We start from the raw sequence: 26,826 nt of genomic DNA on the forward strand, positions 1-26,826 counted from the left end.
TGCACAACAAAAACTACCACTGAATGCAGTCCACATGTCTAGCACGCACGCACACACTGGCGGTACTCATCTCCACAAATGCAGTCCGCATGTCTAGCACACGCGCACGCGCACGCGCACGCGCACGCACACGCGCGCGCGCACACACACACAAGTTCTATGTTACACGCTGTCACGGTTCAGTCTCGTTTTGTGATCTTCGAGATGTACGCTCGGCCGATGACCACCCGGAGGTACGATGCCGCGGTGACAGCAAGCCCGGTGAGAAGGATGAGCCTGTCGGAGGTCGTGCACTGCACCGCGTAGACCCTCAGACCGATGGTGTTCCAGTAGCTCTCGGTCCATACGGGGTCCGCGGCACCCATAGGGTCCGAGGAGTTTGCTGGAAGAACATACCTAAAACAAGCGACCAAAAGTACCACATTTCAGACAAGTAAATAGTACCTCCGTATCAAGATATAAGACGTTTTTAGACTAGTTTATAGCCTGCGAAAACGTCTTATATTTGGTACGGAGGTCGTAACTCGTAAGAAGGAAACAACATATTGCTCAAACAAGAATGGCATGTGGTTAAACTAAATGGTCAAAAAAAAAGAGAGCAATATAGGTATCCTGGCTTGTTCTTCACTAGTAGCTGAGGGTGATATACAAAACTAGCTGCATTATACTCCCTCTGTTCCCAAATATAAGTCTTTTTAAAGATTCTAACAACAGACTACATACGGAGCAAAATGAGTGAATCTACACTCAGAAAATTGTCTATATGCATCTGTATGTTGTAATCCATTTGAAACCTCTAAAAAGACTTATATTTAGGAACGGAGAGAGTAGATGCTTTAATTCATCAGTTTATAAATCATCATTTAATGCTTAGTAAACTGCTAACGTAACAACAAAGAATACCAAACATCAATCATTTGATTTCCACATTTCTGAAGGGTTATGTGCACCACCAAAGAAAATTACCTGATTGTTGATACAACACACTTGCCTCCACCCTCCACCTCTCCCCCTACGCATACTTCACTTTCGTTGCTGCACTTTCCTTTATTATTATTTTGACATGTTATTTTCTGCACTTTCCAGTACAAGAGCTTACGTTGCCTGCCATGTAGAAGTTCTGTCTGCCAAGAAGTTCCATATGAGCCGCGAGGTATCATCTGCGTATGCAGGAAACTGCGTGCTAGAAGCTGAATCCTGGAACTGGGCAGGAATTGCTTGAAGAAATGAAGCTCTTCGCGATGCCACAAGAAAGACAAGGGTCACAGGTCAGTAGACATCCAATCAATTCTTCTACCAACGTAACATTCACTTTTATAGGAGTGTATGACAAAAAAACTATCACAATATTATACTTAGTTGTATCCAACGTTCGAGCCATAATATAAAGAGTAAACTATATTTGACACAATTGTAATAGACAAAAGGCACACAGTTGAATTCCGGTGACACACTTACACCCTAAAAATAAATCAGCATCCACTACTCATAACTCTGCATGTACCTAATGAGGCAAATATGGTTTTTCTAAAGCAAAAGATACCTAATACATAAAGTTTGTTTAACACAAAAAAATCACGCAAATGCTCACATACATGCACATACACTCACTTATGAACACACACACACACCTAACCCTATGAGCACCTCCGAGATATTAAGCCGGCAAAACATCTTGAAATTGACAAAGTCGCCAGAGACACTTCATAGTCGAATGGAATGTCTTCTCTCAATGAACGAATATCACCGAAAAGTCTAAAATAAATCTAGAAAAATGCGAGCATCAGTGCCAAGTCTAGGACTTGTGCCTTGGTGGGCTGGTTCACCACAAGAAACTTAACCTTATGAGCTACACTCGGTTCGCCCTTAATGCATAAACTGGTTTAGTGTGGAGGAAAGATCCACGTTGTGGTATTGAAGTCAAGAAATCTCTCCCTCCGAAAATGACCAATGTGTCTCGCCTGTGAGGATTTCATGCAAAAGACTTCACCACCAAAATCAGCAAAATAAATAGCGTCTGGTTCTACCTCCCCACGAGCTAAAACAGACTTGCTGAAGGGTTTGCTGATAAAAAGCGTATGGCCACCTAGCCCACCGCCGGAGACCGGAAGCCATGCAGGTGCATTGACATCGAGCACGAGAAGCTCCACCTTGTAAGTGAATCTCACGCTATCCGCTTCTCGAATCACCATGAAAAGCTTCCCATATGACTCGACCAAGTACCGAAAGATCATATAGTCGGCTTCACACCGGAAGCCGGGGCCTACCTTGCCATCCCTAGCTTTTAACATCAATTTGATGTGATTACGCTGTTCGGCTTTGTCCTCTTCGCTAAGAAGAAGCTCATCATTACCATTCTCAACCTCGCCAATGTTTTTCTTGTCACCCTCACCGTCTGTGTCGTTATCGTCCTCGTCGTCATTATTGCCTACTACATCGGCATAATCAATGTCGCTCCAGATGACCTGCTCAATACTAGTAGCCATGGGTATGTCGTGGACATCATCAAAGGTGATGGGGAGGGAGACAAGGCTGTCCATGGTGAGTCCATAGAGTTTATCTCCAAGAAAGGCAATGTCGACGATGGTGCCCAAGTCCACGGGAGCTGTTTCCGGCTGTGGCAACAACACACCTTTCCCTCGCTGCACCAAAAATATAGGGAGATCCCTGTTGTTGGTCATAACCACGATGAGGTCATCAGGGGTCGACCGCATGAGCACCTTGCGGATCGTGAACAACTCGGAGACATCTCCCACAACGGCGTCCAGCTCCGGGAGCGGCACGGTTGCCCTAGAGAAAGGATTGTGCAAGAAGTAGGCATGCCTCCCCTCGCCGGCCGTCCGGTCGAGGGCGAGCCAGCTGCCGGTGGAGCCGACGCACCGCAGGTTCTCGGGGAAGGAGGCGATAGGTTCCGGCCAGACGTCGGATAACTCCGAAGGGAGGTCTTCGAGGAAGAAGCCGCCCGGGAGCACGACCCACGGATGTTGCCGCCGCGGGGAGAAGAGCGAGCGCCAGATATGGCGCCATGGTGGTGGCTGGCGTTGGGAGGTCGGGGGTGACAATATTGGTAAGCGGTCGACGCTGATCGAAGGTAGCAGCGTTCCGGGAGACGAAACGGAGTACCAGGAACGGCACACCGCATCGACCCACGGTAGCTGCCGTGTGTCGGGGTAGGGGGCCGAGCGCCAGGAACGGCACACGCAGCTGTAGCGGGCGCGGTCGGCCGGGTCCGGGAGTCCGGCGATGATGAGGCCTAGGAGCTCGGGTGGGAGTTCGGACCACGGCGGCGGCGGCGAGGGAACGCTTGGGCACGTCACGCGGAGGCCGGCGATGATGGGACCGAGGAGCTTTTCCGGCCACAGTGACGGCGATGCCATCTATCTATTGCTGCTTGATTAGGATCGTAGAAGACGTAATATGCCAGTTGATTGGGTAGGGCAAATAAATAGGGTATAGAGGAGTTGGCTCCTGACCGGGATTCATGGTCGGATTGAAACTTTTTTTTTGATAGTGGTCGGATTGAAACTTGCTTCGCGAAGGATACTGAGTACTTGTTTGTTGTGGACGCGTCACGCCGGATCGAGAGCTTCGTTGTCCCGAGCTGGCACGGCCGCCTCGCGAACGAACACAGCGGAATTTCAGATCTGACAGGTAACGGCTCACCTCGCTGCTTAATCTCTACTACTATATCTCTACTACTATAGTACACATTTTTTTAAATATTTGAATCTACCTTCTTCTCTCTTCTTTTTCCCGTAACTTCCAGAGTAGATTCATCTATAGCCGTCAACTCTATTAAATCGAACGGCTCCTGTCACTTGGATTCGCCACCCAAGTTGTTCCCGCCAAACCTGAAAACGAGTCGCCCTTCTAGAGGACTCCACAACCCACGGTACGCTCCAGGCTTCACATGTATCTCCTGCGCCAGTGCGTCGGAGCCGTGGAGGTGTGGAGTGTGCCACCTCCCAGCGTGTGCGACCGTGGCTGCCAGATTTTGGTGCCGCCGTGCTTCCTGATAACGACTGACTAGGCGAGCGCAACGGTGGGATGGCCGGGTCGTGCACAGCGCCGGCGGCATGGCAGTCCAGCAGCGGGATGGCTAGGTCGTGCACTGTGCCTGCAACTACAACTGCGGGATGGCCGGGTCGTGCATTGCGCCTGCCGGATGCCCTGGGGGGTGGGGGGCAGAGACACGGGAGAAGGGGCGGCAGCGCGGTGGCGCTCCGCTCGATTGTGTTTTTTTTCCAGGGAACTCGCTCGACAGCCAATGCGAGGGAGCTAATCTGATGTTGACGTTTCTGAGTGGGGCTCCATACAGTTGGCCCAGTGGCAAGCTTCAAGGCCCGTGTGCGTATAGCCAATTGTCAGCCCAAACCATATTTTAGCCTAGGTGGTAAGGCAGGACGTAACTAGCGGTATTTCTCAAAAAAAAGGTCGAGCAGATACCTCTCAAATAAAATCAAAAGGTTTTTTTTTTTGAGGAAAAATATAATCAAAATGTGTTTCTAAAAAAAACAGTAAAAAAACAGAAGGTTGAGCGGAACAGCCGTTCTCACGTTTTTGCATGAATTTTATGGTGATACCATTCATTTACATGTATATGTATATATTGACTGATACATACTCATTTTTCTGCAAATAACAAAAGGTAAAGAAAAAGTCGAGCGGAACGGCTGTTCTCACGTTGTTGCATGAATTTTATGATGCTACCATTCATTTACATGTATATGTATATATGGACTGATACATACCCATTTTTTCGCAAAAATATTGAATATGCATGGTGTAGAATGCATTGTATTCCATCTACGTCCAAGTGATGTAGAATGCATGGAGATGATTATTTTTTTGAAAAAATATATATTTTTGATCCCGTGATGTGATTTAACGTTTTGAGAGTATTAACAACAAGTTTGTCAAGTCAGTGTTTAACCAAAATTACTCTTTACATGTTTTGAAAATAAAAGAAAATCAAATTTGTTCATGAACATTGTAACTCGGCAAGAGGTTGTGAAGTTAAAACTCCATATAAAAAGTGCTTCATTTGTATTTAAATTTTTCTTCTTGTATGCAAATTTCTAATTAAGAATGCACACGTGCAAAGCACGTGCCTTCGACTAGTAAAATCAGGTTTGAATTTCTGGCTAGTTGGCTCGCCATCATCTAAAAGCAGCTCGACTCCGCATGATTATCACTCTCAAGTCTTAACCAACCCACGAAGCATGTTGCGCCTTGCACGCACATGGCGAATCCGAGGGTCGGTGCCGGATAAGAACTCCACACACGAGGCATTCGGTTTCAGCAAACCATCTCATCCATGATCTCATCGAGACAAGACAACGATTGGGCAAAGTCTTACTCGCACGGAAGACGTGCACAACAAAAACCGCAACATGATGCACTTGTCGTCCACTATGCACACGCAAGTAGCCTGCTCGAAGCACATTACCAAAGCATCTACAGTACCTACCAACAACAATCCGCACGGCAACCCACCCAGGCCACATACATATTGATATGCTCTGGTGGAAGTCTGCATCGCTACGCTCAAGAATTACATCCATACTCGGTCCATCCCTACAAAGTTGCCAAGTCAGTTCTATATGATACACGCTGTCATGTTTTCAGTCTCGCTTCGTGATCTTCGAGATGTATGCTCTGCCGACGACCACCCCGAGATACGACGCCGCGGTGACGGCGAGCCCGGCGAGAAGGATGAGCCTGTCGGAGGTCGTGGACTGCACCGCGTAGACCCTCAGGCTGATGGTGTTCCAGTAGCTCTCGGTCCATACGGGGTCCGCTGCACCCATGGGGTCAGAAGAGTTTGCCGGAAGAACGTGCCAGGCGTTGTCCTCGAACTTCAGCCTGGTTGAATAGGCAGGAACGTACCTAAACAAGCGACCAAAAGTACAGCAATTCAGACAAGCAAACAACATGTTGACAAAATAAGAATGACATAAGGTTGAAACTACATGGTCGATAACTAACACAAGCAAGTAAAATGAGAGTAATTCGGTATCATAGCTTGTTCTTCCGTAGCAGCCGAGCACGATGCACAAAACTAGGTGCATTATAGACGCCTTACTTCATCAGTTTATAAGTTTTCGCCTAATGATCACTAAACTGCTAATGTATCAACACACAGCGCTGATTTGATTTCCACATTTTGGAAGGGACATGTGTGACACAAAAGAAAATTTTACCTTGTTGTCGATACAACGCACCGGCCTCCACCCTCCACTTCTCCCCCTACGCATACTTCACTTTCGTTGTTGCACTTCACAGTACAAGAGCTTACGTTGCTTGCCAAAGTAGAAGTTCTGTCTGCCAAGAAGTTCCATATGAACCGGGAGGTATCATCTGCATATGAAGGAAACTGCGTGCTAGAAGGTGAGTCCTGGAAAACACCAACATAGTGACTCGGGCAGGCATTGCTTGGAGAAATGAAGCTCTTCGCGATGCCACAAGAAAGACCGGGATCACAGGTCAGTAGACATCCAATCAATTCTTCTACCAGTGTAACGTTCACTTTTATAGTGTTCAGTGTCATGAGATCGACGGTCATATCACCAGTAGCAAGAATGTACAATGACCTCGCAACCAAAGCAGCAGCTGCTGCTATTGATGAGGAATTGATGTTTGCTGTAGGAAAAAAGAAAAACATTACAGATTCATAACTACCTTTGGTGAGACAAATGGGCACATCTATGAACGGTCAACTTACCAGGGCTGTCCAAATGGCTGTGATAAAATCTATTGGAAAACTGGGAATCGAAGTCCTCTAACACAACTCCAGAAGTTGATGTATTCTGCATGGATGGGTCAACAGAAAACAGACTATGACACAACAGTCTTCAAAGAGAATAGCATGGAAAAAAAGATCAGATTTGGAAAGTTAAATTCCCAGGGTTTAATGAAACCAATGGCTATTACCTTTCTCATGAATGACATCAATGAAGATGGTGGTACACCAGGGTTTGATGAAGCTGCTGGTTTTACTTTGACATTATCAGAGCCAAGTGAATCACTGCCACTTTGGAGACCATCTAAAATCTTCTTTGAAATTGATGAATTCTGTACAAGCAGAAGATACATATGAACAAGATGGAACTTTTTTCTTATTGTTTCTATCCCCCAAATTCAAAAATAAAACCCCAATTACAGGTACAAGCACAGCTATCAATTGGACTCCCAGTGTGTTGTACTCAAGAAACAACAATTACTCTGACAGATCTCTTCACAGCTAAATATCTTCATAAAGTAATGTTTAGAAACATATTCAGTACAAATTTGACAAATATTGTTCAAACAATACAGTACAAGGATCACAGGCAAAAAAAGCCATGCACAGCAACGCCCCACGGATCTCATGTATCTCAAAAGAGGCATTCGTTTATCAAACATTTTAACAACTACAAGATGAGTTTTTACCACTACAACACCACCATGAATCTAGAAAACCAGTTTGCATAATATGTCAAGAACAATTAGCAAGAAAAATATAGTTATAATCTCTACGGCCAATATGGGTGAGCTAAAATATCACCATACTACCAAGCAATATATTAATTTGCGTCATGCGTGATTCAAAGAATCATTACCCTTGAAGCATGTGCATAAAATAATGTATCTCCTTGGCTTATGCCCTTGCCAACCGAACCAATCTCCAGTACCTGAATTATGTTCACAAACAGCTTGTTACAAAAATTAAGCATGATAGGTAGAGAATTGTGAAATAACAGAAAGATATAGCAGTAATGCAGTATAGCACTCAAGAGACTTAAAACATATAAATCCATGAATGTAAATTCATTATATCCCATAAACAAAAATATGCAGAAATGCATGAAGAGTGAAAAAGATGTCTCTAGGAAAACTCATCTATAAGGAAACATATAGACGGTGCAAGCATATATCATAGTTTATACGAAAAAGATGTCCCTAGGAAAACTCGTCTATATGGAAACATATATCATAGTTTGATGATGCAATTGCTAGTGCCATCAAATCAGGTACTCACCTGCTCAATCATTGAGCTGTTAATGCCATTCACAGAATCATCACCTTCATCCAGTTCTTGTAAGAATTTTCTGCTACCAAGATAACCCCATGCTTCACCATCAAAAGCAGCAAATACAAGCTGCAATACATATGGGATGATGTTAGGAACAAGAACCATGATGGCTTAGGAGCCAATCACCAGTTCACTACAAATTTGTTCCTAATCTGATGTCAAACACATTGAATCTACTGATTCAATGCATAACTAAGAATGTAGAGGAAGATACCAAAAGCTGCATGCCCTCAATATAGCAAAGAATATAAATAGGCGGATGAGATGTACAGGACACCGGTGATAACATGGAACCAAGTAATAAAGCAATTTTCGGTCATACAGTACCTGTTTCTTGAGTTTGCCTAGATCATGAAGGTGAGAAAGAGCATCAACAGCAGTGAGCAAAGCAATCAATCCCTGTGTAAAATTTAATATTATTGTGTAATGCAAATAAGAAATACAAACAAGACAATCATGTGTCTCTACTACTTACTGATATGGGAGAATCAGCACCCAGACTACGGTCCCTAAAGAACGATGCAGAATCCTGGGATGCAACAACCATTATTATTGGTTTCTGATGCTCTGCTGATGCATTGCTCATTGGTGGTAACGAAGCCCATACACTGCCCTTCAAACACGAGGATCATAAGTTGACGTAAAAAAGAAAGATAAAACAACATGTGAGGTAGACATCTTGGAACTCTACTATATGCATAATATTGTGAACGTAAGAGCAGGATGCCTTATGCAAGAAAGGAAGTGCTGACCTCTGTCCTCCTAAGGGCAAGCACGACTGCTCTTTGAGGCAGGACTCTGAACCATTTGTTTCAGCTTTAGTCGTCTGTGGTTCATGCAATTTTAGAAGTATACAATACATGCATCACTGACAATACTCCTATTATCGATAAATAAACATGTACTGATAGAAGTAAAGAGAAATGGCCAGAAAAAACTCCGAACCTGCATAACAAGGTCAAATTCCGCTACATTTGCTTGATATCCATTGCTAGACTTCTCATTCTTGTCCGCAATCTGTTATCAACAGCAATGACCAATTATATAGGCTTGTAACTTTTGGTTAATTTTGAACTGAATAAAAGCAGATGGAATACCTTTCGCAGAGTCTGTGTGCTCTCCTCTGAAAGTAGAAACACGGGAAAATCATATCTGTTCCACATAATACCTGACCCCTACAAGGTAAAACTGTACCGTTAACAGAGGTATACTGGAAGCACAATAAAAGCTTTTGCATTAAAGGGGTACTACACATTTAACTATTTTGAACTGAACAGCACGTTTAACACTTGAAGGGTTAATCTACTTTTCGAAAAAAGAAAAAGAAAACTCTTGAAGGGTGGTAGCATTCCAATAAAACCTAAAAACTTACAGAAGGATTCCAATCATGGCTGACATTTGAGTATGGTGCAAAATCCTCTTGTGGAAATTTTCTATCCGGTGACAACTCTACAGTCAGAAACAGAACATTTTCTTGGTGATAAGACAACAAGACATACAAAGAGCACACGAAAAACAGGGAGATATTTCCACTGACCTAGTAACTTGTCACCATTTGATTCAACCAGTACACCGGCAACCTTATGGTAAAGTTCTGGATCATTGGATACCCTGCACAAGAACATACAAACTACCAAATGTTACCATCTCTCAACGTGTCAAGTGCAATGCAGCTATGAAAGACAATCACAAATATTATGTAACTTCAGAATCTCTGTTGTCCCATCAAGGAAGAGACACGAAAACTTCATTTTTCACTGGCATGCACAAACACTATAAAAACATCTGCAATTACCTAAATACAGGATTTCAACAATCTGATCTTATACCTCAGAAAGAAAGCTGGCATCTGATCCAAGGGAAGAAGAACTGCAGATGGTTGAGCCAACTGGTCATCGCTGTTTTTGAATCTTACAATCGGTGCAATAACCAGGCCGTGCCCAGGATCTGATCACATAAAAGAGACACTGAGAACCAATTACACTTCACAACACAGACTTGTTGAAGATTGTTATGGTCACAGAACATCAAATCCATTCTATAAGCATACAATATTAGGGGAAACAAAGATACTCACTAGAGCAGCCGATTTCACCAGAAAGATTCAGCAGCCTGACACAAGGGAAGCTTTCAATGTTTACATACATTGCCTTCACAAGATCTGGAACAGATTCCAGTGTAGCAGCATCTCCTAGAGAAACATAAAGGCAACATGAACCTCTGCTACAGTACATCAAGTGAGGAGAAAAAAAAATTAACACAGGTACTAGCTATAGAGAAGCCAGAACTTGTGACACTGTCTTGCAAATCTATCTCCAAGCTATGCAAGCACATGGCACGAGCAAAAAAAGTATGCAAGCATGTAAAAGCAACCATACTAGTTTTGTAACCAAATCATCTGTCATAACAGCACACAATCTCATTCCGCCAACTCAATATCAGAATTAGGATATGCAATTCAACACCAAACTCAAACATTCGTAGTTGTAAGGCACCATGATGCATTTTTCTTACAAATGTGAAGTGTGGGTGTGGTTCTAGTGTAGTCTAGCAATAGCAGAACTTCTAGAACTGAGATAGCACAAGCCACGGACACATATCGAAGCAACTACCAATCAGTTAATGAGCACATCAGCAGCTTGCCAAAGCTTACAAGTAGTAGCTAACAAGGCCCACTACTTGGTTCACCTACAGGTTGAGACGGACGACCTAATCCCTACGCGAATTCACCCGAGAAGCTTAGCAGCACCGAACGGAAGGCTCCAAGGAAGCGTGAGATCGCCTCGACTGGACTCAATTCTTACATAAAACAAGCACGGCGAACTAGGCGAGGATTACTTTTGCTTTTGCTTCGAGAACGAGGGTTTTGGATGGGGCGAGGGGTACGGAGGACCAACTCACCGGAGACGGCGGGGGCGAGGAGCACGAGGACGGCGCAGGCGACGGCCGCGAGGAGGGTAGCCGCGGAGCCGGCCGCCATGGCGGACGCGGCGGCGATCTGAGGCTCGGGGAGCGGACGAGGCAGAGGCAGAGGCCGTCGTCGTCTCGTCTCTGACCGGAACCGGAAGGCGGAAGAGACCACTTGGCTAGAGAGAAAGGTTCGTGGGCTAGTGGGCCGTTATGTGGCCGTTTTCATCTTATTCTTGCCTCCGCGACACTTAAGCCCAACACGGCCCTACGCCCTAGCCAAGCCAAGCGCCACACCCGCGCCGGCGCCGCCATCCCCTGTTGCTCTCCTCCGTCGCCCCTCTCGGCCTACCTGCCCGGAGTCCGCCCTCCGGCGTGCCGCGGCCAAGCTCCAATCTCCACGCGGCAGACGTCGGCGGCGGCAGCTGCAGTGTGAGTTTCCGGCCGCCTTACTCGCATACGTGTCGCGCTGTATCCGCGGTTTGTGACGCTTATCTCAGGTCGCAGTTCGAGCATGGAGGAGGAGGATAGCAACGCGCCGATCTTGCCCTGCAAGAGGAAGAACAAACCGCAAGGGAAAGGCAAGGTAATAATGGGTAGTACACTTTATCTGCCCACGTGTCTTGGTTTCCCTTCTGACCAGATGCTAGTATATGATTGTGTGAACCTCTGTTTTCTGGATTGCCAGGATGGCAAGAAGAACAAGACCAAGGAAGATGCTAAGATGAGCAAGAAGACTCAGCTTAAAAAGCTGCAGAAATTGGAGGTTGGGACTTCTTCTGTTGATAGCAACGCGCTGATTTTGCCCTGCAAGAGCAAGAACAAATCGCAAGGGAAAGGCAAGGTAATAATAATAATGGGTGCATTTTATCTGCCCCACGTGCCTTGGTTTCCCTTCTGACCAGATGCTAGTACGTATATGATTGTGTGAACCTCTGTTTTCTGGATTGCTAGGATGGCAAGAAGAATAAGACCAAGGAAGATGCTAAGATGAGCAAGACTCAGCTGAAAAAGCTGCAGAAATTGGAGGTTGGGACTTCTTCTGTTGCTAGTCAGCTTTGGTGTTTGTATCAGCATATATTGATGCCGGTCTGACTGTTCGCAGGAGGACAAACAGAAGAAGGCGATGCAAGCTCAAAGCATCGAGACTTTGCAGTATGTCTTCAACTTGTGATGTCTATTTTCTGTGGTGGTTTGTATTTCTTTCTGACGACTGTGTATGACAATCGCCCTGCACAATAGGAAGCACAGGATCGCTGATGAGGCATACTCACTGCTGCACACTTCAGGGTCTATTGGTCAAGTACGGTGGCTCTATCTGCAACACCTGGATTAGTTCCTTTCGCATTGCTGGATTATTTTCCTCATGGTATTTTGTTGCACTGCAGGCTGCGACTATGAAAGAAAAACGTAGGCGCGCCATGCAGTTATCCAAGGCTGGTTTAGATGTCCCTGAAGAACTTTCGCTATTCAAGAAAAACTCTGATCAGAAAGGAGTTCCAGTTCCTGAAAACAGTGAAGCTGCGCCGGAAGCTTGCCCAGTGAAGTTAGTTCAGGCCGCGAAACTTTGTCATCCTGGTAGTGAACGAAAGAATCATGAGAGTGACGCAGTGAAGCCTAACATTGGTATTGGTGTGAGCATTCTGGATCAGAAAACTGAAGAGACTAATGATGACGCTGACATTTTGGCACATCAGAGCATTCTGAAACAAAAAACTGAAAAGACTAATGATGATGATGACATTTTGGTACATCCGAAAGTGCGTTCATCTGTGCCAAGTTGCTCTGGTGTAGAGATTGATATGCAGGTGACTGGTCCGCATCTGAAATATATTCGTCTCAGAAAGCTGGTGCCATGTTCTGACTTAACTGAATTATTATCCTTCTGTTGTTTTTGTTAGGATAAAGAGCCACAACAAGGTGAAGCCGCTGTACAGGAGTGCTTCAATTCTCCCATTGTTGTGCATGTGTCAAGACCACATGAGGTTGAGAAGGCGAGGAGGGATCTCCCAATAATAATGATGGAGCAGGAAATAATGGAAGCTATCTATGAAAATTCAGTGGTAATTCTGTGCGGAGAAACGGGCTGTGGTAAAACTACCCAGGTCCCTCAGGTGAGTGTGCTTACACATGGCACCTCTTAAACATTGGTTTAAACTAGGAGTTCTGATCCTATAGGCTTGTATTAAGAATCTGCCAAGTTTTTTATTGCTCTCTATGCTATTTATTCTGCAGTTCTTATATGAAGCCGGCTTTGGCACAAGCAATCGAGCTGATAGAAAAGGGATGATTGGTATCACCCAGCCACGGCGTGTTGCTGTTCTTGCCACATCCAAGAGGGTATCTTATGAGTTAGGACTTAAGCTAGGAAAGGAGGTTGGTTTTCAAGTTAGACATGACAAAAAGGTGGGAAATAATTGCTCCATCAAGTTCATGACAGATGGCATTTTGCTACGAGAGGTCCAGGTTGTGCATCTGTTTGCTTTTCCTTGTTACTTCTATCAGTCTATTTATTACTCTATTCAATATCATGTCTTCATTAAAGTTTCGTGTTTGTTGTAATAAACTGATAACTGGTGCTAAATTATTATTCCACAACCTGAAATGCATCAAAAGCCATAACTGCAGATGAGATGACTCAAATTTATAAATAACTTTAGCGAGGTTTAAACTTTGGTTAAGTCTGATCGCTCATTTAGTTGTCTTCCCTAACTGTACCGTTCACAATCAGTTGTCTTCCGTAATTTTATAATTTGCACATTTTTTCTGTAAAACAAGTCATTTGCTGTTCTGAAATTCATATGCATCGCTTTAATTGAAGCTGTGTCTGTAATAAAGATTGAAACTCCTTATCAGATGGCTTAGTGGTCTTCTGCAGAGTGACTTTCTGTTGAAGCACTATTCGGTGATCATCTTGGACGAGGCACATGAAAGGAGTTTGAACACAGATATACTTATTGGGATGCTTTCTAGAGTTATAAAGGCACGCAAGGTAGAAACTCAAGAGCTTACTTCATCTTCATTTTGATGAAAGGTAAAACATACAGGCATTGCTAACTTCTGTGCATATGAAAGTTTGTGTACGCAGACCAACAGAAACAAATACGCTCTGGGATGAAGATTGACCCGGCAGATATGGTTAGTCAGTTGAAAGTGGTCCTGATGAGTGCTACCTTGCAATTAAAAGACTTTATTTCAAACAGAAGATTGTTTGATGTGATTCCACCAGCTGTAGAGGTGCCTACACGACAATTTCCAGTAACAGTTCACTTCGCAAAGAGGACACATGACGATTATTTAGCGCAAGCTTATAAGAAAGTTCTGTCGATCCACAAGAGTCTACCACCAGGTGGAATCCTTGTATTTGTTACTGGACAACGAGAAGTGGATTATTTATGTAAGAAATTGCAAAGAGCATCCAAGCGGCAAAGTGGTAAGAAGCCTGAAATGGTTGGAGATGAGGATGGTTCAAGACCAGAAATAGAAGAGAAGGAAATTTTTGAAGCATATGATATTGATAGAACTGAACCTGAGCACCAAGATGACATATTTTCCTCATATGGTGAAGATGAAACGGATGATGAGGTAAATGTCGCTTCTTCTGATGCTGAAACAGAGAGTGAGATGGATACTGACAGTGATGAGGAGGATTCTGTTGCACATGAAACCGCAGAAGAAGATGGGCCAGTGTTATCATTTTTAAAAGGTGCTGAGAGTTCATCTGTACTGAAGGCATCCTTTAAAGCTATATCAGGACAACCAGAAACTGCTGAGGAAGCGAGCAATGCTACAATTGCAGAAAAGTCAGGTCCTTCTGCTTCGCGTGCTAGGCTCCGTGTTTTACCACTTTATGCAATGCTACCAGCTTCGCAGCAGCTTAGAGTATTCCACGGTATTCCCGAAGGGGAAAGATTAGTTGTTGTGGCAACTAATGTTGCAGAAACATCTTTAACAATTCCTGGCATAACATATGTGGTCGATACTGGAAAAGAAAAGGTTAAGAACTATGACCATGCTACTGGGATGGCAAGTTATGAAGTACAGTGGATAAGCAAGGCATCAGCATCCCAACGTGCTGGGAGAGCTGGAAGAACTGGGCCTGGGCACTGTTACCGTCTCTACTCAGGTGCAGCATACAGTAAAGATGATTTATTTCCTGAATTCACTGAGCCGGAGATCAAGAAAATGCCAGTTGAAGGCATTGTGCTTATGCTCAAGTCTATGAATATTGATAAGGTAATGTAATTAAAAGTCATTTATCTTTTTCATTAATCATCTTTTTCTGATGTGTTGCCTTTTGTGCTAAATTTCATGCAAAATATTAATAATCACAGGTTGAAAACTTTCCTTTCCCTACGCCTCCTAACAAGGAAAGTTTGGTTGAAGCTCAGCGTTGCTTGAAGATATTGGAAGCAGTTGATAACCAAGAAAAACTTACATCAATGGGAAAGGCTATGGCACAATACCCAATGAGCCCACGACATTCTCGTCTTCTTTTGACAATAATTAAAATGTTGAAGAGTCAGGAAGGACGTGCTAGATCTAACCTCATATTGGGATATGCAACTGCTGCTGCATCAGCTTTAAGTTATACCAATCCTTTTCAAGTTCAGAGCAACACTGATAGAGAAACAAATGAAGATGGCCCTGATCCAGAACATAAGGATCGACATGAAAGGAAGAGTCAGAAGAAGCTCAAAGCCATGGTTCGAGAAGCACGGAAAGATTTTTCCATCCCTAGCAGTGATGCTTTAACCATTTCCCATGCTTTACGGTCATTTGAGTGTTCTAAAAACCGAGTTGAGTTCTGCAGAGACTACTCGCTTCACCTGAAAACAATGGAAGAGATGTCAAAATTGAGAAAGCAGCTTCTTCGATTAATATTTAACTATAGCAAATTTTGTGATGAATTTGCTTGGAATTTTGGAGGCTCTCAAGATGTTGAACATGCCTGGGGGAGTGAAACCAACAAAAAGCCAATGCTGAATGAAGAGGAAATTCTGGGGCAAGGAATATGTGCTGGGTGGGCTGATAGGGTTGCAAAGAAGATCAACACTTTCTCTGGATTGTCAAAAGAGGATCGAAAGGTTCGAGCTGCACGTTATCAATCTTGCGCTCTCAATGATATAATATATCTAAACCGATCATCTTCTGTTGCCCAAATTCCACCAGACTATGTAGTTTACTCTGAACTACTAAATACAAAGAGATCATACATGTATGGTGTGACCAGTGTAAAGCCAGGATGGCTTTTGAAATATGCTAGTTCTCTCTGCACCTTCTCAGCACCGCTGGAGGATCCAAAGCCCTACTATGAGCCTCAGAATGACCAGGTCTACTGCTATGTCAGTCCCATCTTTTCTCGACATAATTGGCAGCTTCCACTGCACAGTTTACCCATCAAAGATGCCACCCGTCGGGTGCAGATATTTGCATGGGCATTGCTTAAAGGGGATGTCTTGCCATGTCTAAGGGTGGTTCAAAAGTTCCTGGCTCTGTCACCATCTGTTGTCCTGGGGCCTGCCAGCCAAAGAAGAGTTGGAGATCTTCTTAGCAGGATGAGTAAAAAGACAATATATAGCCGGGCAGCATTAAGAGATGCATGGAATACTGACCCAGATTATCTTTATCCCGAGATTCAGGCGTGGATCCAGGATAAATATCAGAGCCAGCTTGGAGCAATATGGGAACAAATGCACCAAGAAGTTCGCCTCGAGGGGCGCGAACTTTTCCCGAAGAGGTTCAAGAAAGTTAAAGGGTAATCAATTAGAACAGATTGTGTTGTAATTGCTTGACTGATGGAAGCTGATTTGTGGTGGGAGCTTTCATGAGGTAACCTACGAAGCCACTCATCTATTACTGCCCTCTACTTCATTTACTGAAATAGATATGAAAGTAACAGTGAAGCATTCAATGCAATGAACAGTAAGGTTGATATAGCTCATGATGAAAACGATAAAGAAGTAGGATATACACTGTTGAACCTGCACATTTTGTCTCTAGCTGTGCAGATGTTTGTCTCTTAATGTAAAGTAGATTTATTCGTTGCATCACCACCATGTTGATATAGTTATTTGTGCCCCTGCCGGTGATCTTTCGGGAGCGATTAGGATAGAAACACGGCCTCTGGTGAAAAGATACAAAAAATTAATATGAGCCATCGGATTGGAATTGAATGAATGGCACAGATCTTTGTGGAGGGAGTTGTACGCATAACTACACGCTTCTGTGCAAAAAGGACACTCACTCTAGTTATTTTCTAGCCAATATCCTTCTTCTTCCTCCGCAGTGGCAGCACAGCCGCGAAATTCCCCAAACCTAATGGAGTTACAGCCCCCTTCGAGTCCCTCTCGCTTGCCGATGACCACTGCGACAGCGGTCCAGATCCGTTGCCAAGCTCCAGCGCCCGGGTTGTGCAACTAGCATCTTCCCCATCTGAGGCTTCAGCATCTCGCGTACGGCAAACCAGTGGTGGGTTCCCTGCCTCCTCCCCCTTTCAAGATCAAGCAGCAGCTCATCGACGGCAAGGCGGTGCTGGGCTCCTCGCCTCCTTTCTCTCCCAGGCTCCTCCTCAACTTTTCTGCAGTGCTATGCCGTCAGTGACATTTCTTGTTACTTGATGGCGAGGCAATGATACACCTACGATTGATAAGGAAACTCGCAAGGCTTGCTGTTGTTGACATGGACTGGGGTCATATTAAGGCGCTTTCAATAATTCATTAATTCTATTGTCTTGATAAGTAATTTCTCCGCCAAAACTATTTTAGCCATGCTCAAAGTACAGTTTTTTCAATTAAAGCATCTTGAGAATCAACCTTGAAAGAATGTGTTTTAGGCCAAACTTGTTTGTGTTCTCTGTGGGGTTAACAATTCTTTTTTGTTTTGCGTACCTGTGTTTATTACATACTTCTATAAAATCTCTCAGGGATTTTTGCATTGCAATTTTTTAAATAGATGCCGGTAAGCAAGAGTTTAGGAAGAAAAGATACTTTGTTTTGCTGATTTGGTAGGCCGAAGTACGAACCATAGATTCGGCTTAAAAAGGTTTATTAATAGTTTTATTCTTTTCTTAGTTATTCAGGAGTAAGAATAAAATCTCAAGGGATATGAAATCACTCTGTTCTTTGGTCTATATATCCCCACATAATGATGACCCATTCTTAAAAATGGCCATACCTATTTATACTCAAATCACCACAAGTAATAAAATCTCAAGGGATATGAAATCACTCTGTTCTTTTCTGTTGATACAAGTGATCTGTCATTGTCAAGCTGTGAATATATTTTGCCGTACGGCTTACCTTGCGCTGCAGCATCAAGTTGTTTCTTTTGGCATTTGCTAGTTAGCAAAAGAAGTTGAATTGCATTCTTAATTGTTCAGTGCAGAAATGAACTGTTATTCGGCACTAGCGTTTTGTAATATAAATACTTACTGAGCACTACTACAAGCAATTATTTTGAGTGTTTATGCAAACGATGTTGGTATTTCACTTGCAAGGATGTGGTACCATGGTCAATGTTTCAGTTGTTGTAATAATCTTACTACTTTATTTTCGTGCTAGTCACCTAAATCTAGTATCCCGCGACTTAAAAGCACAAAAGATATGCTTGTCACATGCTGACTTTGACAAAGTGACACATATTAGTGTCTATCCATGTCTGCATGGGGTGCGATTGAAAACTGGCCTCACATATCTGCTTCATGGGGCCGGGGCCAAACTGGGGGAGACAATGTGGAATTCCACTGCTAGTTTCAGAAATGTAATTTGTTAGTTGTGAGTTAAACTCCACTGATGTTTATCCAATTGTCTTGAGGCCAACCTGATGTGTTTCTGGCTATTGAACACAACATCTAGTCTGACAGAGAGTTGGTCCTTCTCATTGGGAACCTTCCAAGATGTGACGCATTCTCCAAATAGATAAATCGCAGCCTCACTTCATTCATAATATGAGATCCAGAATTAGCTGTTGCAAAAGGTGAAAAAGGAAGTTCAGCTACTATTTTCTGTTGCAGCAGTAGGGAAACTGTTGTGATAAATTGAGTTGAAATTACTGAAGTCATGATGGTCTTATTCATTGTTCGTATAACTGTTACGTGCTAGCTACTACGCAGCAAAAACTATAGAAATGTATGTGCATTACTGAACCATAATTCAAAGCTTTTCACCCTTTTTGCCCGTCAGAGAACATAAGTATTTCTATTTCTTGCCTTGTGATGTAAACTATAATTATTTTTCTTGTATTTGTAGATGGATGATGCTCTGACAACGGGAAACATTTGGACTACAGGTGGACAGAAGAAGATTTTCTCAAAGTCTTCCCGTCCTTACAATTGCAGAGAACTTCTCTGCATGCACCTATACCTGTCTGTCCTCAACTGAATCGCAAACATAAACAGAAGCAGTGACTGGCCAAGGACAGGGGATTGCTTTAGGGTGTTTTGTTTTTTATTTAACATATTCAGCATATATAAGTAGAAAGAAGATTTTCATGTCTGGTGCGTAATTTATAGGTAGTGGATGGTTGGAGCTTCCGCGAAGCATCTGATCCCTCTGTTAACGACCGTTTCCTGTGATGATGCACTCGATCCTAGCCTTTTAAGGTATCATCTACCATTGTATGCGCTGGTCAGTGGCCACTCCATTTTGTGGGCATGGATCCATTTTGGATCTCATATTATGCATGAAGTGAGGCAGGTAGTTTCTGCTAACTTCAGAACCTGCAGCAACTCATACTACCTGCTAGTTTCCTGTGATGATGCAGGTTCTGAAGTTAGCAGAAACTAATGTTTCTTATCACGTTATCTACTGCGTGCGGTCGACATAGATCTGCGTTTGATCGAGGTCGGTAGAAGTTGGGACGTCAGATTGCTTACTATCCTATCATCTGTTGCCGTAATGCTCCTATTTTCTCTTGTTGAGTTTAGCACTAGGCATGGGAAAAGGCTGGAACTTTGCCAATTCAACTACCTTACCATGTGTCGTGTTTGTCCAGTTATCTAAGCTTACATTATTGATAACACTTGATTTGTGTATTGCATGAAGCTTTGTTTCTGTTGATTTATGCTCCTTTTAGACTGAGCTCAGCACCAAAATTTTCTTGTGAGATGTTACAGCAGTAGATGGATAGGCCCTACGCCTTTCCTCAACATGTGTGCCCATTTTCGCTTCAGTCAACTGGCTGCTGCTGCGTGAACGCCATGCCGGCGTTGTTGCTTCTGCGCTGCGTGGACCTCCATTTGCATCCGGAGGTGTTCCTCCAGCTTCTGTTGAAGCATACTCGTACTCCTGGGTCATGACACACCGGCGCGCGAGTCGTAGTACCCCATGCGCAGCCATGATCCACCGTGGCATCCCGGCGGCCTGAACGGAGCTTGCGTTCCGTTGGCTTGTGGTGGTGGTGGTGCGCCGGTTTGGGTTCCCCGCCGTCGTCCCTTGGCCGCTCTCTACCGCCCTGGCCCCGGGCTACGGCGCGGCGTTGCTGGGGCCTGACAACTGCAGGCACCGACTAAATGTTGACCGGTGAATCACCACAGTCGTCTCCTCATCCGACCCCGGCGCTGCCACCGCCGGCCACGCGACGGTGCGGTGGCCCCCTGCTTGAGCACCACCAGGGCGGCGCCGTTCATGCCGGCGAGCCTGAGGGAGAACAACAGGCTCCATGACTTGGTGCCGGAGGACGGACGGCATCGGCGCGTATCCTATCCTCTTCCGGAACCCGTGTTCGTAACGAACCCGAGTCAGTATTTGATGCGGAAACAGGGTTCGCACCACATCCAGGTTATATAATGCAGCCCGCGGCCAAGAAGCGCGAGACCATATCGATTGTAGCACGCCACGCCACGCCGCGAGAAGCCCAGAACGATCTCCTCTTCTGTTGCGATCGCTAGCGCTCAACTCGCCGACATGGCAGAGGAAGGGGGCGGCGCGGAGGAGAAGGCCGTCGTCGGGGCAGGAGAGCAGGAGGGGCAGATCGTCGTCGCCGGAGCGGCGTACGAGGAGGAGGAGACGGACGGCGGAGGAGGAGCCGCAGGAGACGAGGAGATCGGCAGGGGCGACGGCCAGTTCATATTCATTCCGCCGCCGGGGTTCCGGTTCAGGCCGAGCGACGACGAGCTGATCAGGTACTACCTGCTCCCCAAGCTGCAGGGCCGGGGCCACGCGCCCAACCGGGCCATCATCGAGCACAACGTGTACCAGTGCCACCCGGACGAGCTCGTCGGTACGTTTTAGTTTCTCGCCGGTTTTTCGCCGCCGATCGTCTTACTTACAACCTCTGGTGATCAATTCATCCTCGTCTCCGTGGATTCTGCAGGACAATACAGGGGCCGGGGAGAGGGCAAGAGCTTCTACTTCCTGTCGCCGAGGGTGCGCCGGTACGACAACGGGGACCGGCCGCGGCGGGACACGGACGACGGCCGCGGGCGGTGGAAGGTGTCGACGGGCAAGAAGGACATGGGGGAGGAGAAGAAGGTGGCCGGCGACGGCACCACCCGCTACTGCATGAGCGTGCTCAACTACTTCGAGAGCCCCAGAGGCGGCGGGCGCAAGTCTGAGTGGCTCATGAGGGAGCTCACCGTCCCGGCGTACGAGATCAAGCTCCCCAAGGACGGCGGCCCTGGCGGCAAGACGGTCAGTTTTCTTCTCTGAGATTTCAAACCACGTTACCGTTTCGAAGTTTTTTCTTTCTTTCTTTCTGTCTTTTTGCTAAAAGTAATCCGGTGGCTGATTTCTGGATTGTGAACAACGATTTACCACATTTATTTATGATCTTCATTCAAATCATGAAACTTTTGCAAAAAAAAAAATCTGACTTTGATTGGATGCACGCAGTTGGATAGGTACGTGATGTGCAAGATTTACCTCAAAGACGACAAAGGCGACGACGACGAGGAGGCAGGGCCCAGCAGCGCCTCGCCGCTGCACCTGCACGGGCCGGTGGAGGGCGACGAAGGGGCGACGTCGGCGGAGCTTCCAAAGCTTTCGAAGAAACTGGCGGGCAAGAGGCCCGCGGAGGACCAGCAGCTGCGGCACGCCACCGCCGCCGCGAGGAAGCGGGCTCACCACTCCTCAAAATGCCTGCAAATCGAGCCGCCAGCACCACCGCTACAAGGCAACGGCATGCAGGCTCCGTTCAGCACGCCGGGATGCTCATACTACGGTGGATCAGGGCAGCCCATGCTCATGGGGTATCACGCTGGCGCGGCGCCGATGCCGCGGCCAATGCTGGCGTACAACAACGGCCAGGTGCACGTGCCGCGGCAGCAGGTGGCGTACAACGGGCAGATGCCGGCGATGGCGCGACAGCCGGCGGCGTACAACGGGCAGGTAGCGTACAACGGGCAGATGCCGGCGATGGCGCGACAGCCGGCGGCGTACAACGGGCAGGTGGCGTACAACGGGCAGATGCCGGCGATGGCGCGACAGCCGGCGGCGTACAACGGGCAGGTGGCGTACAACGGGCAGATGCCGGCGATGGCGCGACAGCCGGCGGCGTACAACGGGCAGGCGCCGGTGATGGCGCGACAGCCGTTGGCGTACAACGGGCAGGTGCCGGTGAGGCAGCAGCAGGTGGCGTTCAACGGGCAGGTGCGGCCGCCGCCGTGCCGGCTCGCAGGTAGCCCCCCCAACAGCTATGGTCAGAATCTGACAATGATGGCGCGGCCGTCGTGCCCGGCCGGCCAAGCAGTGAACCCGCAGATGCAGAAGCAGCCGGAGACGGATGAGATGCGCGAGAAGCGGGTGCTTCAACAGAACCTGGAGGAACACCTCCGGATGCAGTCGTTGACGCAGCAGCAGCAGCTTGCGATGGCGTCCACGCAGCAGCAGCGGCAGGCGATGGCATTCATGATGCGCCAGCAGCAGCAATGGACGATGTCGTTCATGATGCACCAGCAGCAGCAGCACCATCAGCAGCAGCAACAGTACTTGGGCGGCGCCAACGCGAATTACTATCACCACGAAGGGGCCATGGTGCTCCAGACGACGAGCAGTTCTCCAGGAGAGGCGGCGCTGGTAACAGCAGACGGTTCGCCGGTCAGTACGGTGGTGTCTGTGGAGGGAAACGAGGAGGACTGCAACAACAACGGGGATTGCAGCAGCCATGGTCGGGAGGAGTCTGCGGCTTCGCCGGGCGGGGTGACGGCGCCGGCATCGGCATCGGCAGAGGGTGATGGCCCCCAGCGTGCATGATTCGGCACAGTGATGGACGCACGCAAGTGTACTATGTATTGCACAAAGCCTTGTTTCTGTTGGTTTATGCTCCTTTTAGACTGAGCTCTGCACCAAACTTTTACAGCAGCAGATAGACCTTCTATGCTTTAGTCAACTGTATGTATGATGTGTTTCCTGAATTGCAACAGCCTCAAGAGTAAATGTAATTCAGCTACGTATTTAGTATTTCTGTTTTTTTTTCGTTGATGTGTTTTTTCTTTTTTGAGCAACTTCATTTAGCTGAATCTTCTTAGAAAGTTTTGTTATGAGGCGAGCAGCCAGAAGTTGATTGATGCCGACCGCGTACGAACGCCAGGAACAGCAAAACATGGATGTGGCGACTGGCGAGCAACGAACGCTGCGGCAGCAGCCAGCAGCATTACAAGCCTACAACACGAACAGAATCGTAGCTAACGGACACGGGCGAGATAAAATGGTTGGCTCGCTCAACTAAACCCGCCCGCCTACTCCCCCTGCTCCGCCCCGGCGTCACCTCCCCCCGGGCTGGGCGGCGGAGCTGGCCGCACGCGGCCGCCGACCGCCGGTGCGCCGTTCACCGGGGAAATGAGGAAGCGGAGCGCACCGCGAACGGCTCGCTTCAGCACCGCCCCTCTCTTGGGGATGCAGCGAGGTTGTGCGCGTGCCCTTGCCGGCGCCGGCTTCTGGCCCCCGCCCGCGTGTCCACCGCCGCAGCTCATCCCGGTTGCCACCGTGAGGAGAGGCGAAGGCGAGCTAGCAGTGGGTGGTCAGGTTGTAGCCTTGTAGGGAGGGATCGTGAAGAAAGAGAGAAACCGAGGCGTCTGCCGGAGCCAGCGGACCTCTGATGTGATTTATACCACCGCCGTTACATTAGAGGCAGGGCAGGCGCGCGCGTGCGCGGTTACAGTGCACACAGAGCAGCTCGGAAAGCGGCGGGAAGCAGGGGTGAAGTGGACCGGAAGAGGTGGGGGACTGGGGGTGAGGCGGCGATGGGTACTGCTGGACGGTGAGGTGAGATGGGGTGAAGTGAACTGGTGAAGCACACTGGTGGGTGGGAGCGGTGGAAGTTTCTTCCGTTGGTTGACGTCGCAGGACAGGAGGAGCCAAGAGGGAGGGAAAGTTTCAGGGAACCGGCGGACATGTGGTGCCTCGATCTCTCTCGATCCGCCGTGGGAACCAGGCCGCACGGGGCCCCTCCGGATCGCGGCGGTGCTCCTTTTGTCCCGGCCGGGCTATACGCAATGATGACGGGCAGTGGCGCGCACGAACCCGTCCATCCATCCACCCACTTTCCCTATCACCAGCGACCCCAACCCAATCCCCCCTTTCGTGATTCGTGTCACTTGCTCGCATGAGAAACAAAATGGTACCAGAAGGACGTGCCCCGGTGTAATCTAGATTTCTTTGTTTGCGTCAATGATTAAGTGAAAATGCCCTTGTAAACATCTTGCGTAACCTAGATTTCTTCATTTGCCCAAGTCTAATCAAAGACCGCTATCAAGATATTTCATATACCATACACTATAGAGATCTGTTTTTTTAGAGATACACTATAGAGGTCTATAAGAAGATCTCGGGCTGAAAAAAGTGTGCTTCTTTTTAAGAATGCACACAAAAACATACTATATGCTATAGTCATGCAATAGTCACAAATCAATCGGACAAAACATGTACATTTTTATTTATTATTTTGTAATATTTAAGTGGATTTGGTTCAATTACTTTTAAGGTGTAATATGTTAAAATTATATATAACTGTGATTTCAAAAAAAGCTATTTATAAATAAGCACTATTGTTTAGTGTAAATGATTATATTTATTTTGATTCACACCGGGACTAATATTCGGTTGGACCGAATAGTACTCCTCGGATACATTGGAAGGTCTCTTCTTTGTAGTGCTACTCAACGAAACACATCCGAAAGTAAAAAAAAAGAAACGATGATGAAGATGGTGTGCCGCGCCGCCGGGGGGATCCTGCTTGCTTTGTTGATGTTGAGGTGGGTCCCGCCGCACGCCCGCCGCCTCACTCCGTCGCCAGGGCCTTCCAGAGGAAGACCGCGACCCCTGCGCCAGCGACGTCGTGGCGACCATCCTCCACCAGCCGCCTCCCCCCTCGTTGGCCGCGTCCTGCTGGCTGCCTCCATCGTCGAAGTAGTGGAGGACGGCGACGGCTCCCACCACCATCACCGCAATCTCGCCGGCGGACTCCGTCTCGTACCAAAGACCAACCTTTCCTCCCATGGAGTAGACGAAGAGCGACATGGCTCAGCAGAAGGAGGGGTTCGGTTTTGGAAGGAAGAACTGGCGAGGAGGAATGGGCGTCCATGGGCAGCTATTTGAAGGCGGGAGGTGATCTACTCTAGCCGACAGAGGAGCTTTGCTACTCTTCTCTGCTTTTCTTCTCCTGTCGGTTGCCTGCCGGTGGCATGATGAACAAATTTTAGGGACGTCGGAGTAGTAGCTGGGAGAGGGAGTGGAGAGCGGGCAGAGAGGGGACAACAGAGGTGTAGAGACAGAGATGAGCAAGGAGGCGCGAGGATGATCCTCTCCAGCTCCATCGAGTGCTTCCATTCTAAGGTTGTTCATGCTTCATGATTTTTCTTGCTTTTGCACAATTTGCCTGATGAGGAAAGATCCGGGGACACGGGGGAGAGAGAAGAGAGGGGAGGCAGGGGTAGAGAGGAGACACTGTGACGCCCCAACTTAATCATGCACTAATCATACACGCAAATGTGCGCGATCAAGATCAGAGACTCACGGGAAGATATCACAAGACAACTCTAGACACAAATTAAAGTTATAAAAGCTTTGTATTACAAGCCAGGGGCTTCGAGGGCTCGAATACATAAGCTCGAATACAAACGAGTCATCGGAAGCAACAATATCTGAGTACAGACATAAGGTAAACAAGTTTTCCTTAAGAAGGCTAGCAAAAACAACAGTAACGATCGAAAAAGCAAGGCCTCCTGCCTGGGAGCCTCCTAACTACTCCTGGTCGTCGTCGGCCTCCACGAAGTAGTAGGCTTCGTCGGGGTAGAAGTAGCCGTCGGTGGTCTCATCTGGCTCCTAGGATCCGTCATCTGATCGCAGCAATTGGATATAGGGGAAATGGGTAGCAAAGCAACCATGAGTACTCATCCAAAGTACTCGCAAGACTTACATCAGATCTATACTAATCATTATCAAAGGAATGTGGCTATATCTTTGGACTGAACTGCAGAAATGCCAGAAGAGAAGGGAAATCTAGCCTATCGAAGACTAGCATCTTGAAGCATTAGAAGAGTGCAGATTAGCATACTATAAGTAACAAGTATATTGTATTAACGCCCAGAGATCCTTCCTTATCTACCTGTGAGAAAGCAATACCAGAGCCATCATATCCATTTCATCTCTCCAGTATCCAGTTCTAGTTGTATAGATCGGGATACAACTCCGAGCGTCCATTACCGTGGACACAGCTATTTTGAATAGATTAACTTCCCTGCAGGGGTGCACAAACTTACCCAACACGCTCGATTAACTCCGACCCAACACACTTCCCTGTGTCATGTCGGCCTCGGTTGATCGACACGCCGTAGTCCTACCTAGGCTCAATAGAGAGGCCAACACGCCGGTCTACATCCCAAATGTGAAGGGGTCATGGGCCAATCG

The 26,826-nt window shown here is 46.8% G+C and overlaps 4 protein-coding genes across 7 annotated transcripts; 2 read left to right on the top strand and 2 right to left on the bottom strand.

Annotated features, from left to right (window-relative positions):
• Positions 1 to 1,369: 1,369 nt before the first annotated feature.
• LOC123141781 (uncharacterized) lies at positions 1,370 to 3,534 on the bottom strand. The gene has a single exon (XM_044560857.1). It carries the CDS (start codon positions 3,375 to 3,377, stop codon positions 1,884 to 1,886), a length of 1,494 nt encoding a protein of 497 aa, XP_044416792.1. The 5' UTR covers positions 3,378 to 3,534; the 3' UTR covers positions 1,370 to 1,883.
• A 1,762-nt stretch (positions 3,535 to 5,296) lies between these two features.
• Positions 5,297 to 11,193, bottom strand: LOC123145439 (nicastrin). Its single transcript, XM_044564849.1, has 16 exons — positions 10,976 to 11,193; positions 10,152 to 10,265; positions 9,904 to 10,021; positions 9,612 to 9,685; positions 9,447 to 9,523; positions 9,172 to 9,249; positions 9,020 to 9,091; positions 8,827 to 8,900; positions 8,550 to 8,682; positions 8,402 to 8,473; positions 8,021 to 8,140; positions 7,602 to 7,673; positions 6,934 to 7,074; positions 6,725 to 6,809; positions 6,204 to 6,642; positions 5,297 to 5,889 (listed from the first exon to the last, which is right to left on the bottom strand). Exons 1-16 carry the CDS (start codon positions 11,052 to 11,054, stop codon positions 5,625 to 5,627), a joined length of 2,013 nt encoding a protein of 670 aa, XP_044420784.1. The 5' UTR covers positions 11,055 to 11,193; the 3' UTR covers positions 5,297 to 5,624.
• A 20-nt stretch (positions 11,194 to 11,213) lies between these two features.
• Positions 11,214 to 19,624, top strand: LOC123145437 (ATP-dependent RNA helicase DEAH13). Of its 3 annotated transcripts, none has more exons than XM_044564846.1 (13): positions 11,236 to 11,413; positions 11,489 to 11,567; positions 11,670 to 11,825; positions 11,936 to 12,010; positions 12,087 to 12,136; positions 12,224 to 12,284; positions 12,370 to 12,789; positions 12,883 to 13,095; positions 13,217 to 13,447; positions 13,860 to 13,973; positions 14,057 to 15,217; positions 15,316 to 16,813; positions 19,231 to 19,624. In XM_044564846.1, exons 2-12 carry the CDS (start codon positions 11,496 to 11,498, stop codon positions 16,741 to 16,743), a joined length of 3,981 nt encoding a protein of 1,326 aa, XP_044420781.1. In that variant the 5' UTR covers positions 11,236 to 11,413; positions 11,489 to 11,495; the 3' UTR covers positions 16,744 to 16,813; positions 19,231 to 19,624. The 3 variants fall into 3 exon arrangements, with proteins under 3 accessions (XP_044420783.1, XP_044420781.1, XP_044420782.1); XM_044564847.1 differs by having other exon boundaries at positions 11,263 to 11,413; positions 11,482 to 11,567; XM_044564848.1 differs by lacking the exon at positions 11,670 to 11,825 and having other exon boundaries at positions 11,214 to 11,413.
• Positions 19,625 to 20,806: 1,182 nt separating this feature from the next.
• LOC123141782 (uncharacterized) lies at positions 20,807 to 23,308 on the top strand. Of its 2 annotated transcripts, XM_044560859.1 has the most exons (4): positions 20,807 to 21,202; positions 21,296 to 21,612; positions 21,814 to 22,428; positions 22,489 to 23,308. In XM_044560859.1, the coding sequence occupies exons 1-4, from the start codon at positions 20,887 to 20,889 to the stop codon at positions 23,170 to 23,172; spliced, it is 1,932 nt and encodes a 643-aa protein (XP_044416794.1). In that variant the 5' UTR covers positions 20,807 to 20,886; the 3' UTR covers positions 23,173 to 23,308. The 2 variants fall into 2 exon arrangements, with proteins under 2 accessions (XP_044416794.1, XP_044416793.1); XM_044560858.1 differs by having other exon boundaries at positions 21,814 to 23,308.
• Positions 23,309 to 26,826: the final 3,518 nt, after the last annotated feature.

This window comes from Triticum aestivum, chromosome 6D (assembly GCF_018294505.1).
Source record: "Triticum aestivum cultivar Chinese Spring chromosome 6D, IWGSC CS RefSeq v2.1, whole genome shotgun sequence".
In the NCBI taxonomy this organism is placed as follows: domain Eukaryota; kingdom Viridiplantae; phylum Streptophyta; class Magnoliopsida; order Poales; family Poaceae; genus Triticum; species Triticum aestivum.